The sequence below is a fragment of the Macaca nemestrina genome, chromosome 10, assembly GCF_043159975.1.
Source record: "Macaca nemestrina isolate mMacNem1 chromosome 10, mMacNem.hap1, whole genome shotgun sequence".
Classification (NCBI taxonomy): Eukaryota; Metazoa; Chordata; class Mammalia; order Primates; family Cercopithecidae; genus Macaca; species Macaca nemestrina.
Window position 1 is genome coordinate 70547866 of NC_092134.1, and position 16119 is coordinate 70563984.

Genomic DNA, 16119 nt, shown 5'->3' on the forward strand with positions numbered 1-16119 from the left:
TGGGAAGTGACAGACAGACAAACTCTGGTCAGGAAGAGAAGGGGAAAAGATAGCTGAGGAGCAGTGAATGTCTTGCTGAAGGCCCCGCTTTCCTCTGTAAAATCACCCCATGTGACTTGGTTAAATGAACATCTGCTGCCTTTTAGTTCTTTTCTCTTCCTGCCTCAAATTCAAGGAACAGTTTCTTCTAAGTTCTTTCATCTGCTCTTTTAGTCAGCAAACATTCAGTGGGCCCCTGCTCTGTGACAGGCATGACCTAAGTCTTTGGAGTCACCAGGCCCCTGAGCTCCTGACACTCAGTTCCTAGAGGAGCTGCTTTCATGGCCTGATTGGGCATGCTGGCTCTTCCTAGTCCACGCCTGGGAATTCAACTGCAATTCAGGGGCCGTGCAGAAAAAGAGGAAAAAGTTAAGAGTAGCTTTAGGCAAAATCTTGAAAGAGGAGATTACCTTTGGAATTTATCACATAATAACTTTCACTCCAGCTCCCCGGATTCTCAGGGGCCCTCTAGATCCTGTAAGATTAGGCCCAAACCTAGAATTTCCTGACCCCGCCCCCTTTCAAATTCTCCTGTGTTTCTCCATCCTGTCAAAACTCCTACTCCCTTATTATAGTCATACTCACCTGGTAATTAGAACAAAGACCATTGGAATTAATTCACGCTGATTCGTGAATGGTGGATAACACCTTAGTGGGGGTGGGGTAATAGTGATCGCATTTTCCAAGTGGCTCCTGTTTATAAGAAGGGATCTTTAACTTGTCATATTTCAGACAGCATAATAAAAGTGATAGGGAGTATTCGAAGAGGCCTCATCTTCTCACAGTCAGTTCCCCTAAACTTTTCCATTTTCTCACAGCTTCCACTGTTTTTTTTTTTTTTTTTTTTTGCCTGGAGTCATAAGTTCTCTAAAGCTCCTAAGATTTTTGTCATCATTCTTTCCCTTCCTGGATGTACCCGCTACCCTTTCCTGTTTCTATGACAGCAGCAACTAGGGCACAGGTGGTGAGGGGTTGGGGGTGGGGTCATGACAGCTGCAGCCATTTATAGGGATTGTTTCCAAGTCAGGGACTGCCTCTGCATTGGGAGGGAGGGATGCCCAGAGGCCTCTTGGCACAAATAATGCAGCCTCCCTAGAATGAAGAAGGCATCCACTCAGAGCTGAGCTGATCGAAGGCATTTCCCATGTTGGTGGCTCCTCACCGAGAAGCATGTCAGCTCTCAGGTCTCTAGCTCCCTGATGCCTGGGAGCAGTTGGGTTCATATAGAATGCAATTCCCCAAGCCACTTCCATTTGTTGTAGAAATGACAACATTCTGCCACAACCGATCGATAGCTGAAAAGTGGCTGTCAGGAACCACTTTGGAATCAGAAGTTCTGAGAACAGGAGGCACCGCTGGGAATAAGCCCAGGAAAGGTTGCTCATGGTTATCGATCCTGCAGCCTCTCCTGTAGACATCTGCTTCAGGGAATGCTGTTCCCTCAAAAGTCCTTGACTGGGCAATAGCTCTTAGATACATTTTTTTTGGAGTGTATGAGTTTCCTGAGCCTTGAGATGAGTGGTTTTTTTTTTGTTGTTGTTGTTGTTGTTTTTTCCTGGACCCAGGATATCACCCTAGAAACTCAACAGTTTAGGCCACACATTCTCAGATTTTGACATGCTTATGAATCACCAGGGGATCTTATTACAATGCAGATTCTGATACAGTAAGTTGGGTGGAACCTGAGATTCTGCATTTCTCACAAGCTCCCAGGTGAAGTCAATGCTGCTGGCCCACAGGATCATTTGAGTAACAGGGATCTGGAGCTGCACTGTCAAATACTTTCAACACTAGCCATGTGTCACTGCTTAAACTTAAAGCTACGTTCATTAAACTTCAATAAAATGAAAAATTCAGTTCCTTGCCTGCACTAACCACAATTTAAGTGCTTAGTACCCACATGTGGCTAGTGCCTGCCATATTGGACTGCACAGACAAAAACATGATCACAGAAGGTGCTATTGGATAACCCTGGGCTAGAGCAGGACTCTGTTGCATCATTCATTCATTCATCCATCCATCCATTTATTCACTGAGCATTTGTTATGTGCCAAGAAGTATGCTTGGTGCTGGAGCATTGAGGCACACTTCCAACTAGCAGAAAACGTACACATAAGCTGACTAGAATGCAATGCACTTAAAAGAGAGATGCCTCTCATGTGGTGAGGGATCCAGAGCTGGGAACGGTGAACCCTGCCATGCAAGTGGGAGAACAGAAACATCTCTTGGCATTTCATGTGTGATCTGAACCAAGCAATGGTTGTGACAGAATCGGAGCATTTATGAGATTGGCTACTGACAATGCATTTTCACCATTTCAGGGCCATAATCGTCAGAAATGGAGAAATTATCCCCATGTCTTCAGAATTTACCCCCGAGACGGAGCGCCAGCGACTTCAGTACCTGGTAAGAGTCATCTAGGCTTGGCAGAGGGCAGTGGCATCAGGGATGGCATCGGAGCTGTTCTGGAGGAACACGTTGCTACTGACATGGGAGCAGGCTCACCGCATTCAAATGACATATGGTATTAACTCCCCCCCACACACCTTCTGGATCACACATCCTGGCTTCGTGTGTGACGACACACTCCACCTCCGTGAATTTATTATTGTGGCTGATTTTCTCCCATCTGTGACCAATTGAAAACATGGTGTGCTCTGGTTTTTTGTTTTGTTTTTTTTTTTTTTAATGGCTTCTTATGTACAATGTGAGATGCAGTTTCAAAAAACACAGATACCTTCTTCCATGGCCTGCTACTCACTTTAACTCAAACAGGGAACTTGGTCTGATTCCCGTCGTGAGGAAGAATCTGCCGACATGGCAGCTCTAAGGTCTCTGCAGACACGCCACTACTTCACGCTCAGATATGAAGTCTTACAGGCCCTTTGGGAAAGGTGCAGGTGTCAGCAAATCTGTTTCTATCCTGAAAGTAAGTTCTCTATGTAGATTATTCTCTTTGGAATGAAATTATGAGCAGACTCAGTTTTCTGGGAAACAGAATAGACTCACTTCCTTGTCTTCAAATTCCAGGGGCAAGGGTATTAGGCTTAGAATCTCGGTTTAAAGTGACTCTGGTAATCATCCCAGGTGACTTTGGGGCAGATACCTCTAGGGACTAACCCTGTGAATCGTAGTTCTGTGGATGAAATATTTTCTTGCCAACTGGATTTCTTTGTAGACAACACAGCTAAAGTAGTGCCCATCTGCTCTTAGGAAAGAATTGATCCAGGCTACTCAAAAAGGACTTTGTTCGCGTCTCTGCATTTCAGTATGTGTGGTCAGGATTTAATTAATTTGGTTGATTTAGAAAGTAACTCTGCGCTTTCCCTCCATTCCATGTCTGTGTTTTCGATCGTTTTATTCTATGAACTGTGTCGCTTTAACTACCTATTTGGTGTATAAGATAGCAGGAATCCAAAATTATTGTAAAAACAGTACTTCAGTCTTTCACCTACTGTTGCTTTCTAACCTTTGTGGTGGTGTCTTAAGCTGATAAACTTGCAACCACTACTAGGGAATCCAGGCTTCAGACCTCATTGTTTTCTTTGGTGGTCTAGGCCGGTGGAAGGGACCCCACCGCAGCCAACAGATCTTCATTCTGGCCCCAGCTGTGTTACCAGCTGGATAGTTTTGCACAAATTTCTTAACCTTTCCTGACCTCGGTTTATCACTTGTGAAATGGAGAGCTAGATGATAGGGTCACCAAGGGCCTTTGAGCTGCAAGGGTCCCTCCAAGTAGAATTAATTACAGCTGGCCTTTCTGCCCCCTGTCTGACTTTGTCCACTCTATTCCACAAGGCTATCCAAGTGACCTTATTATGCACCTTGTCACTCCCCTGTCTAAAAGCCTTTGGCTCCCCACAATTTACAGGATGCAGACTGCCCTTCTTGGCCGTCCTGAAATCCTGGCCTCTGCCCACATCTCCAGTCCTATCTCAATCTTGCTACCACCACCACTGCCACCAGGCATCCCATGCTCTAGCCACAGAGAACTACCTTCCATTTCCAGGACATACCAGGATTTCTCTGATCTCTCACCCCCATGCCTTTGGAAGTGTGGTCTGCCTGGATGGCCTTGTCTTCCTTCTCTGTCAGGAAAACTCCTTTTCATTCTTTGAGACCCTAGCACAAATGTCACTTCTTCTGCAAAGTGTCCCCTAATCCTCCTAGGGAGTCAGTCCCCAGTGCTTGTACCACAGCATGCACATCCCTGTGGTGTGGCTCTCAGTGTATGGTGTTGCTTGTTCACATCTCTCCCTGTCTTCAGACTGAGTTCTAGAGGGCAGGCCACCTACCTTCGTCACCTCATATTGCCGGTATTCAACACAGCCCCTGGCACAGAGGAGATATGGAATCAGTATCTGTTTACTGAATAGAAGATTAAAAACAGGCGGAGCACAGTGGCTCACGCCTGTAGCACTTTGGAAGGCTAAAGTGGGAGGATCGCTTGAGACCAGGAGTTCAAGACCAGTCTGAGCAACATGGCAAAATGCTGTCTCTACAAAACAAATCCCAAAAAAAAAAAAAAATTAGCCAGGCGTGGTGGTGTGTGCCTGTAGTCCCAGCTACTCAGGAGGCTGAAGTGGGAGGATCTCTTGAGCCCAGGAGGCAGAGGTTGCAGTGAACCGAGACTGCACCACTGCACTCCTGGGGCAGCCGGGGTGACAGAGTGAGACCTTGTCTCTTTAAAAAAAAAAAAAGATTAAAAACAATATTCATATTGCCTTCTAGATTATTACCAAACAGTCCTTTCTCTTCTGTGCTCCACCCAAACATTTTACAGCAGGGTATGAAGTCTTTGCCTCCCTTGCCTCTAGGATCCCCTATCTTCATCACCTCCCATTGTGTTTTTGTTTCTTGTTTTGAGACAGGGTCTCACTCTGTCGTTCAGTCTAGATTGTAGTAGCACAACCATGGCTTACTGTGGCCTCAACGTTCTAGGCCCAAGCAATCCTCATACCTCAGCCTCCGTTTAGCTAGGACTACAGGTGCGCCACCATGCCTGGCTAATTAGTTTTTTCTTTTGTAGAGATGGGGGTCTCACCATGTTGCCAGGGCTGGTCTTAAACTCCTGGGCTGCAACAGTCCTCTCACCTCAGCCTCCCAAATTGCTGGGGGTTATAAGCGTGAGCCACCATGCACAGCCCACCTCCTGCTCTTTACTGAAACCCATTCCCTATTCAGGTTGCTGTTTTCCTATGACAGGCAATGAATAATAAGTTAACTTTTTGCACTTTCTGTTTTAAAATGATTTCATCTTTTCATGTTACAAGAATGGACCTGGGAGGTTAACTTGGTTGGGGGAAGTATAGGAATGCTGACATTTTCAGATTCCCAAATGTCAGTAGTATATTTCGGGATGGCTGAAATAAGATGCATGTGGCTTCAGATCTCAGCTTTGTCACGTAAGTGTATGTAATTTCCACAGGGAACTTCAATGACTCCCTATTTCTTCATCAGTAATGGGATAGAAAACTTCAGAAGGCCGTGTAAGGACTAACACATGCCTACTGTTTTGTGACACACAGTACTACTCATTGAGCTATTGTTTGAGGAATTAAAGTCTTACCACTACAAACCTGTCTTCATCTGTTTGGGCTGCTGTAGCAAAATACCATAAACTGGGTAGTTGATAAACAACAGAATTAATTTCTCACAGATTTGGAGGCTGGGAAGTCTAACATCAAGGTGCTGGTAGAGTCAAGGTCTGGTGAGGGCTCTACTTCCTGGTTTGTAGACGACCATCTTTTTTTTTAAAAAAAAACAAAAAACTTCACGTGGCAGAAGGAACAAGAATGATCCCTGGAGCCTCTTTCTTTTTTTTTTTTTGAGATGGAGTCTCGCTCTGTCTCCCAGGCTGGAGTGCAGTGGCCAGATCTCAGCTCACTGCAAGCTCTGCCTCCTGGGTTCATGCCATTCTCCTGCCTCAGCCTCCCGAGTAGCTGGGACTACAGGCACCCACCACCAGGCCCGGCTAATTTTTTGTATTTTTAGTAGAGATGGGGTTTCACCATGAGCCACCATGCCCAGCCTTGGAGCCTCTTTTATAAGGGCACTAATCCCATTTATGAGGGCTCTACCCTCATGACCTAATCAGTCCCCAAAGGCCCCACATCTAAATACCATCACACTGGGGATCTGGCTTCAACATGTGAGTTTTAGGGAGATACATTCAGTCTGTAGCAAAAATCCCACTGGCCTGCAAACCAGGATAATTTTTTTCTTGTTTTTATTTAAGAGCCATTTCTAACATTGCTAAGATTAATGCATAATTTGGTGTCGCTCTTGAACACTCAGTGTGGACACTATTAATTCACAGAACCGAATCTAATGTCTGAATTTTTAAAAGGTGAGAATGCTGTCCATATCCTTTTTAATCCTTACTCCTAAATTAAATGGGTTGCTCTAGTTTATAACTAAAAACATTTCTCCTCAGACATCAGGAGTTTAAATGATCAGAACATAAAATACCCTGAGTTAGAATACTCATAGCATAAAATAATCTAATGGTGAAATCTTTATGGTAAAATATTTGAGGGAATTAGAGATTAACAGTGTAAAATCTTGAAAATAGTATTGGCCAGGCACAGTGGCTCACACCTGTAATCCTAGCACTTTGAGAGGCCACGGTGGGCAGATCACGAGGTCAGGAGTTCGAGACCAGCCTGGCCAACATGGTGAAACCCCGTCTCTACTAAAAATACCAAAAAAATTTAGCTGGGTGTGGTGGCATGCACCTGTAATCCCCGCTACTCAAGAGGCTGAGGCAGGAGAATTGCTTGAACCCGGGAGGCGGAGGTTGCAGTAAGCCAAGATCGTGCCACTGCAACTCCAGCCTGGGCAACAGAGCAAGACTCTACCTTGGTGGGGAGAGGAGTGGAGAAAATAGTATCAACTTTGAGAGGAAAATAGGAGTGTGATGTGGATTTCTCCCAGCCCAGGCCAGTCATGAGTCATGTGACCTCTAGCTTCCCCTCATACTATGTCTCTGAATCTCCTTTCTTCCTGAATGAAATGGGTAGCAATACTTCCTTTCAGGTACTCATAGCATGCTCAGAAATTAAAATGAAAAGTAATTGCATGGTAATATAAAATGCAGTATACTGTGTTATAATTTTAAATGCATGTAACCCTACTGATTCATTATTTTAAACATTCATTCCCTTGACTGATTACAAAATAGTTCAGTACAATGATAGTTGTATCATCATCTTTATGGGGCCTCACCAGTTAGTAGTCACTGAAAAATAAAGTGTATTCCTTCTTCTTAGGCCAAATCAAATTTTATTTTTAGGGTATATGAAGAAACATCTATGATAGAGTCATTAAAACTTCTGGGTCCCTAGCCACTTGAATTGAACAGATGTCTGCAGTCCGGGTCTGTTTGACTTGTAGAAATGGTTAATGCTTTTCTTGCTAGTGGAAAAGGTGATCAGAGTCCTTTCTACATGAAGCATTTTGATCCACATCGAAGAGGAATGTTCAGTGTTCTTGGTATGCACAGTCTGGACATTTGGGGATTATAGAACTGGAAGCAGATTACAAGATGATGGATGTGGCAGGCACATTAATTTTGTTTGGTCTTGCATTCTGACCTCAGAGGGCCCTTCATGCGGCTCTCTGGGTAATGTGAACTTTGTTTCATAGATTCCCAGGCAGGGTGATTAATTGAGCAGGCTTGAGGGTTTGACGTGTTCACACGGAATGTGGCAGGTGTGTGATGAGGAGTTCAAGGGACGGGCACTTCTGCCCCAGTGCCAGGGAGAGCTGATGATCCTCAGTCGTGACTAACCTTTGCTCTTCTGTTGCTGGGTTTTGTTTCTAATGTTTCCAGGGTGGTTGAAATAAAATATTTAAGGGGCTTCACCAAGCAGGACAGAATGTTTTGGTAGAGTCAAGGCTCTGATAGGAGGGAAGGGGCTCTGGTTGATGGACATTTCACAACAGATTGTACTGCTCTGATGCTGTGACCCCAAGGAAATCACCCCTACCTTTGCTTCAGGTCACAGCCAGAAATGGATTTCCCTCAGGAGACCTCCAAAGCCCTGAGGTATGAGAGTGATAGTTTTCCCTCCATTCTGCCGAGACATATTTATAAACGCTGATTTGATTACATTAAGATGTGCCGGTGTCATCATATCTTCAAATAACGTCCTTCTGTCCTTGCAGAATAATCCAAGTTTGCAGCTGTTTTTCATCAAGGGCAATGTATAGAAGAGATGAACATGGGTTTCAAGTACACATTTGATGAACACAAGTGCAACTTATTATCTGAGGTGATTTCTTGCGATGTCCTTGGAATTACCCCCAGCTCTCAACGCCGAGCCGGGTTCTGTTTGTCTGCTGTTTCCCTGGTGCTGCTTGGCTCTCAGGGATTTTTCCTGCTCAAGAATTATCTCCAGAGAAGTATTCCTTAAGCCTGAACCTGCTCTGAAGACAGGAGGCTATAACTGGGGAGGTTCAAGTGTGCTGGTGGGTCAAAATGACAGGTACATCACCTTGTCATCCCACCTAACCTTGAGAGCAGGTGGCTAAACCCGGCAAGCCTGGCTTTATTCAAAAAGAGACAGTTTCACCATCTCCCTGCTTTGCTCCTTAGGAGAATGTCTGAGTCATTTAAAAAATCCACTCCAGTCCCACCTCCTTCCTCATTTAACCCCCTTTAGTAAAACGGCATATGAGGTTCAAATTTTCTCATTATAAAATGGCAAACTAAAAGCTATTGTGGCATTTTTTTCTATTTACAGTAGGTTCCCTGGATCATGTAGAAATTTAAATGTGAACTTCTCTTAAAATCTTCATAAACGAGGCAGAATTTTATTCATATTCAGTTCTGTAATAGTTTATACATACAAACTCGGTTCTTGTTACTTTGAGATTTTTGACAACAAATTAAGACCCACAGTTCTTTATGAAAGGATCCAACCTATACATATTTGGATCTCAGCCATTTCACATTGTTTCTTCATTTTTTTAACCCAAACCAAGCTATTCTATTCCTGCACTGTAAATCAGGCAGCCAGCCTTGGCTCTGGAAAAGCTGTCTCATTTGACTGTTAGCGTGACCGTTAGTGATCACCAGTGGCTTGGCTGACATTATTCATTTCATTTCATTCTTGACCTTAGACTTTCTATCTTGATAAATCATCTTGAATTGCAAGACTTCCAATCTGCTTCTCATATAATCTGATGAGATTTTCCCCCTCTAAGGGCAAGAAAAAGGAGAGATTACTCAATTAAAAAAAAAAAAAAGATTTGTATTATGCACGGAAAATTCTCATTTCGATTACTTTCTCTCAAATGCTCTGAAGTCTGAACATTTAAAAAATTAATTAATGTATAAGTTTTAGGTAGAGGATTCTAGTTTTTAGAGAACTTTACAAACTATTTTCTATCATGGAATCTGCCATCTCATTTCTCTTATTTAACATGAGTATTCTTATTTTCCACATTCTGCTGATGGGGTGGAAATTGGAACAACTCCTTTGAAAAAGAGTTTGGCAGTCTCCCTAAAGTTGAAAGTGCTGTGGTCCAGCAGTGTTACTCCTAAGTGTGTACCTAACAGAAATGTGTACGAATGTTTACCAAAAGACCAGAGCGTGCATAGCAGCACTGTTTGTAATAGCTTAAATGGGAAACTATCTGAATGCCCTTGGAGACTAGAATGGGTAAATAAATAATGAAATAGTCACAGGATGGAATTAACGTACAGCACGGAGAATAAGCAAGTTGCAATTACACACAGCGTGTGTAATTTCGCAGACTTAATACCTAGCAAACAGGGCATTCTGTAGGATTTCAGATGAAGCACAGAGACAGGGCCAGTCTTGAAGTCGGAGTAGTGCCCCTTTGGGGCTGTGGCAGTGATTGGGTGGGTTCCTGATGATGGGGCGCTGGTCCCAGGGTGCTGTTAATGTTCTGTTTCTTGATCTGGATGCCAGCTACACAGGTGTGTTCAATTTGTGAAACTCCATCAGCTTGTATGCATATGAGAAGAGCACTTTACCACATATAATTCACTGAAAAGTTTCAGTAGTTTCGCTTTATTTAACTCTATGTATCCTTTCTTTAACTGCACATTACCCTTTGCAGGAGGGGCCATCTTTGGTGCCGATGTCTGCACTCCTGCCTCCTCTCTGCCCCACTCTCTTCTCTCCTAGGAGTACCTTCAGGTGCCGTGCTGTCTCCCACTTCCCTGCCTTTGCTGTGGCCACACTTGCCCCCAGAGCTCTTGCCTGACCAACTCTTAAGCTCTTTTGCAGATTCTCTCTGATCCTCTTCAGTATGTGACCCACTCCGTTCCTTAGTCCCTGCGAATGGCTCCATTTCTGCCTGTAAGCTGTCCTCAGCCTCCCTCACTGGTGTGTGTAAGCTCTGAGCAGAGGGGCCTCTTTTTGTGTTCTTTGAGCCCCAAACCCTTAGCCCCTGATACTTAGCCTATGTAAGGGCTGAAATGTTAAGTTGCGTGAATTCCTTTGTCTGGATACCCAAAGCCCTGGGACAGTCTCCTTGGCTGACACTACTCACTGGCCAGCTGACCACAAAGCAACAGGAAAAAAAAAAGTGATAAAAAGGAGGAAGAAAATGAGGAAGCATTTTGTATTCCCTAGCATGCAATTTGGAGTAACCTCAAAGCCCCATCTTTGTGTCCACTGGAAGGCTGGTGCTCCGCCCTCCGCTGGAGCCCTGGTCACCTTAGACTCTCCCATAACCAGGTCTAGTTTCCCTCCCTGGGGTCTGAGTTCCCTGCTTTTAGCTACTCTTTTCTCCTTGCCCTGCTGAGGTGCTCAAAACTCTCCCTGAGCCCAGGAAGGTGGAGCTGGGGGCCATGTGCTCTAGAGTGAGACAGCCTTGGGTTCAGGTTGCTCACCTGCTCTAGACTTCTGGCCTCCATCTTCCCTAGTGAGAGGCTTACTGGAAGGTTCTGGAAGGTGCCTTTTCTTCAGACTTATTCCCTCCTGTTATGCCTCCATCCGTCAGGTACTCAAAGACTTTCTTTGGGGTGGAGTTGTTGTATTTTTCCACAGTGCAAACTCATCTCCCTTCTCTTCCTTTGAAACCAGTTTCTGCTCAGGACTAGAGAGGAGAGTGGCCGTAAAAAGACATCCAATCCCCCTATTCCAACTCTGGTGTCCTGCCCTGACACAGTCGGTTATTCCAGCATCCTTTCCTGAGAGGTGTCCTTGTTCCTGGCCAGATATAACCATGTTTGTAAGTTTTCTTTTTTTAGCTGCTCAGATCACTAAGTGACGAGGATATGTCCTATTCTCTTTTTAACAAACCTGTGCTCTTTGGAGTCCCTAAGAGTCTTGGTTACCTGCCTTTGGTCTTGCTAGGGCAGAGGTTATCAAGCTTTCTCCCCCAGGTGATATTTGTGGCACACACATGAATTTGGTGTATACCTCCACCCTCTCCCCTCATTTAGTAGCATTCTGTTGTGTTTCCTTGAAGGAAAACCTCAAAATTTAGGATTAAAATGGAGGTACAAGAAGAGATCCCTTTTTTCTTTTTTATCGCAGGGTAGGCTGATACACTTTAAATTGCATTTTAAGTTTGGGCGTGGTGGCTCATGCCTGTAATCCCAGCACTTTGGGAGACCAAGGCAGGTGGATCACCTGAGGTCAGGAGGTTAAGACCAGCCCGGCCAACATGGTGAAACCCCGTCTTTACTAAAGATACCAAAATTAGCCAGGCATGGTGGCACATGCCTGTAGTCCCAGCTACTAAGGAGGCTGAGGTGGGAGAATCACTTGAACCCAGGAGGCTGACATTGCAGTGGGCCAGGATTGCATCACTGCACTCCAGCCTGGGCAACAGAGTGAGAGTCCATCTCAAAAAAAAAAATAATAATAATAATAATTGCATTTTAATATCAACTGCTAATTTATAGGTTTCTCATCTGCAGGCTTATTAAGTAAAGAAGAGACATAGCGTTATTATTTAGATATTCTTAGGATTTGTAAAATAACATTACGGGGTTTTAAAAACCACATGCAGCCATACATATGTATATTTATGGGAAGACATCTATCAATTTATAAGAAGCTAACTAAATCCAAACTACGTGGGTCCAGGATGGTTTTTATACAATATGGGCCTCAGTTTTAACTTTTTCAAAAGATTGAAGGCTGTGTTATTTTATAGTTTAAATAATCACTAAGTTGTGATTGTGTAGAGCAGGTCAGAATGTTCTGCATTCATTCTTCTAGCAAATACTTATTTAGCGCCTTTACTATGTTGGGTGCTATGCTAGGCACTGGAGTGTAGCTAAGATTTTAATAATGATGAATACATGGCCGGGCATGGTGGCTCATGCCTCTAATCCCAGCACTTTGGGAGGCTGAGGCAGGCGGATCACCTAAGACCAGGAGATCGAGACCAGCCTGGTCAACACGGCAAAATCCTATCTCTACTAAAAATACAAAAATCAGCCGGACATGGTGGTATGCACCTGTAATCCCAGCTGCTCAGGAGGCTGAGGCAGGAGAATTGCTTGAACCCGGGAGGCAGAGGTTGCAGTGAGCTGAGATCACACCACTGCACTCTAGCCTGGGCAACAGAGCAAGACTCTGTCTCAAAAAATAAAAATGAAAAAATAAAAATGATGAACACATTTAAGTGTAGATGATATTCTCATATACCCAATGGCTTATATGACTAACTTACGTCGCTATACAGATGTTTCTAACGTAAATAAATCCAAATAACATCACCAAAGAGAAAAGGTCAGAATGTATCCAGCATATCAGATAAATAAGGAATGTTTAGGAGACTATCCAGAATTTTTATTTTGCAGACAGAAGTGGGATGTTAATGTGAGTTTGCCCCTCTTGGATTTGGTCCACAATTTTAATAGACCAGCATCCCTATGAAATGTGGCTTGAGAAGGGGCATTAATCATGTATATATATTTATGAACTGCTCAGTTATGGACAATGGGGAGTAAATCATACCAAAATTGTCCATGCATCTTGTAAGTTTAAAGTTAGGAAATCAACCGGGCATGGTGGTTCACACCTGTAATCCCAGCACTTTGGGAGGCCGAGGCAGGTGAATCACCTGAGGTTAGGAGTTCTAGACCAGCCTGGTCAACATAGTGAAACCCTGTCTCTACTAAAAATAGAAAAATTTGCTGGGCATGGTGGTGTGCACCTGTAACCCTAACTATTCAGGAGGCTGAGGCAGGAGAATCGCTTGAACCCAGGAGGTGGAGGTTTCAGTGAGCCAAGATTGCGCCCTTGCACTCCAGCCTGAGTGACAAGAATGAAACTCTGTCTCAAAGAAAAAAGTCAGGAAATTATTAGCAAACTGTCAAATTCCTGCCCCAACACTTTACAGACTTTGGGCTTATTGCTTATGGTAAATTCAAAGTGAAATCATTTTAAAGACTCAGGACTCCAGAATGCTGACTTGCGCAATGCTTCCAGAGGCACAGACCAGTACAAATGAAGTAATTCTAGCCAGTCATGGTCACCTGAATTCTGGGCAGGCCCTAAGAAGTTTCCAAATCCCCAAGTTGTTTGGCCACTCTGCTTTTGCCGACAAAACATATCTGTGCTGGCCTGATGGGAATCTGCAGCTTCCACATCCCCACGTTGGAGCCAGGTCCCTGCCCTGGTTGCCTCTTCTCCAGAATTTTGACTTTCCCTAAAATTATTAGAACAAGAAGCAGTAACGCTTTTCTCAACAATCTTTTAAAACTTGCTTTAAACACTGGGTTCTCAAAAAACTAATTTTTAGAGGGTTTTCTTTTCAAATGGAAGTAATCTGTGTCCAATGGTCAAAATATCCATGATTATGGGTACATTAAAAAGAAAACCCTCAGATAACCTTTTTTAATATTTTGATGACTGTACATGTGTAAACATGTGTGCATATAAGACTATATATATAGACTTTTATGAGTGCACAAAAAGATAGACTAACAAGCATAAATGTTTTCCTCTGAAAATCAACAGGTTTTTACAAATTGTGTGCAGCCATGTATTTTAGCATCTCATTTTTCATTAAGCAACCATATGTTTGCTCTGTTTGTACCAAGTTCTTGAGATGAGTTCCTTTAACACCATTAACTCCATAGGGTTTGACATATGCAACAGCAGTAAGTATTGAATGTGCTGGTAAGGAAGTGGGCGGTGATTTTTTAAAAAAGAGAGAGTGGCAAAAATACATCACAGGTACACATGGTGTACTTATAAATTATGTGGTAAGCATGATTATGACAGAAAATGAATCATGCCACCTGTGCTGTGTCAGTTAGCAAGAGGGAAGAAAAATTAGAAGGATGGAGAAATCTAAGAGTGTGGCATCAGTATCAGTTGGGGAGCAAGTATGACAGTATTTCCTCAGAACTAAGTCACCTGTTTGTTTGTTTTTTAACATATCTGAATTTTATATTTGATTTTTGCTGCCAGCCAGGGGACAGACATGACATGTCATCTCCTGGACATACGTGAACATCAAAAGGGCAGACACCTGCAGGGGTGGAAAAGATTTCCTCACCCATCACAAGGTCCCCCATAACAAAAGATAAGATAAACAAGAGAAAACCTTACAAATCTCTTTAATACAAGTTTTACATGACACAGGAGACTTTATGAGAAATTGAAGACCTAAAGAAATAGGTAAACTTGTATATTTTTATGCTTAAGTTTGAGGAAGACTGGACAGTCATGGAGAAATATAACTGGATAAAATGGGTATGATCTAATGGGAACAAACTGGGGAGAATTTAGCAAGGCTCTTTGTTCAGATTCTTCTGTATCCCTGTGTCTTCAGAGTTAAAGATGTTTCTTTCCTCTGGATATGGGGAGGGCACCTCTGGAATGAGAATCCTGTGACCTGCTTCAGGGGAGAGGGACAAGGGGAAATTGAGAGACTTCCCCGTTTCTGCTGTCTCCTCAAATGCCAAGGTTCCATATTTTGGGGTAGAATGACCTGAGTACCATCACACCAAACTTTTGTGGGATGGGTGTCCAGCAGCTTGGAAGAAAATCCTGCAGAGAAAAGTGAAGGGCTTGTTAAGCATCACTGGATCCAACTAATTGTGCAGAGGAGTTTGAGGAGGTGTGAATCAGACTTGTTTAGCCACATTCCTGAAGTGGGAGTCAGAAGTAAGCTGGCTCTAGATCATTGCAAAGCAGGCTTAAGAACTTCCGCACCCTTGGCTTTGAGGCTTCCAGTGCTGTGTGTATTATTTTAAAAATGCTGCGTCACTGTGCTCTCATGAAACACACAACACTTCTGTGTGGAAAATTATGAAAATTCATGATTTAGAGTTGAAAAATGATGAGAGCAGCTGGATTCTAAATGTAAAAGTTTTTGAAACCTTAGCCAACATACTTCACTTCTATATCCCTGATTAAATATGTCCAATAGATAATAAAAATGTGTCTAGGTCTCAGTTGTTACGAAAAGGATAAAATTAAAATTTGAAATGTGAAGAAAGAATTATATATATTTTAATTGGCATCTCTTTTTTATTTCCTAGAAGTAATAAAATGATGGTGCATCTAATGGCATATATGTTTGATGAAATATCATAGCCTGTTGTTATCCTGGGAGAAAGCAAGCAGTTTGTGGAAATCATGAAAGGCTCTGTGTGTGAAGGTGCCTCAGAGCGACACAATGTTTAAGACCCTTTCAAACCTGCACATCCTCAGAGGGAGAGGTTAGGTGGCCCCTGCAGTTATCAAAGCTGTTGAGGAGTTCCCAACTAACCCGCAGACATCTGCTTCAACAGATCTTCTGATACAGCCGCCCAGGCAAATGGATACCAGCCAAAAACAGCCCAAGTGTCCCTGGTTTAAAGCACCATCAAAGGGCCCACTCATCCTCCTGTTAGGAGGCAAAGAGCCTGAAATCTCCACACTTACCCTTGTATGGGGAGAAGAGATTTCTTACCCATTCATGGCTGATGCCCCTATAACAAAAGACAGATTAACAAGAGAAAAGCAAACAAATTGATTTAATATAAGCTTATGTCACACAGATGTCTTCAGAAATAAAGCCCCAAGGAGACAGGGCAAACTGTATTTTTAGGGACAGTCATACAGAAGTTTGATCAAAGGACAAAAGAGT

General features: G+C 43.3%; 1 protein-coding gene across 4 annotated transcripts in view; it reads left to right on the forward strand.

Moving 5' to 3' along the window:
* LOC105474038 (protein phosphatase, Mg2+/Mn2+ dependent 1H) overlaps positions 1-16119 on the forward strand; it is a 366109-nt gene that overhangs the window by 191741 nt on the left and 158249 nt on the right. For all 4 annotated transcript variants that reach the window (XM_071071519.1, XM_011728342.3, XM_011728343.3 and 1 more), the window contains exon 5: positions 2361-2445. In XM_071071519.1, coding sequence (XP_070927620.1) covers positions 2361-2445 — 85 coding nt within the window. The remainder of the gene's footprint in view (positions 1-2360; positions 2446-16119) is intronic.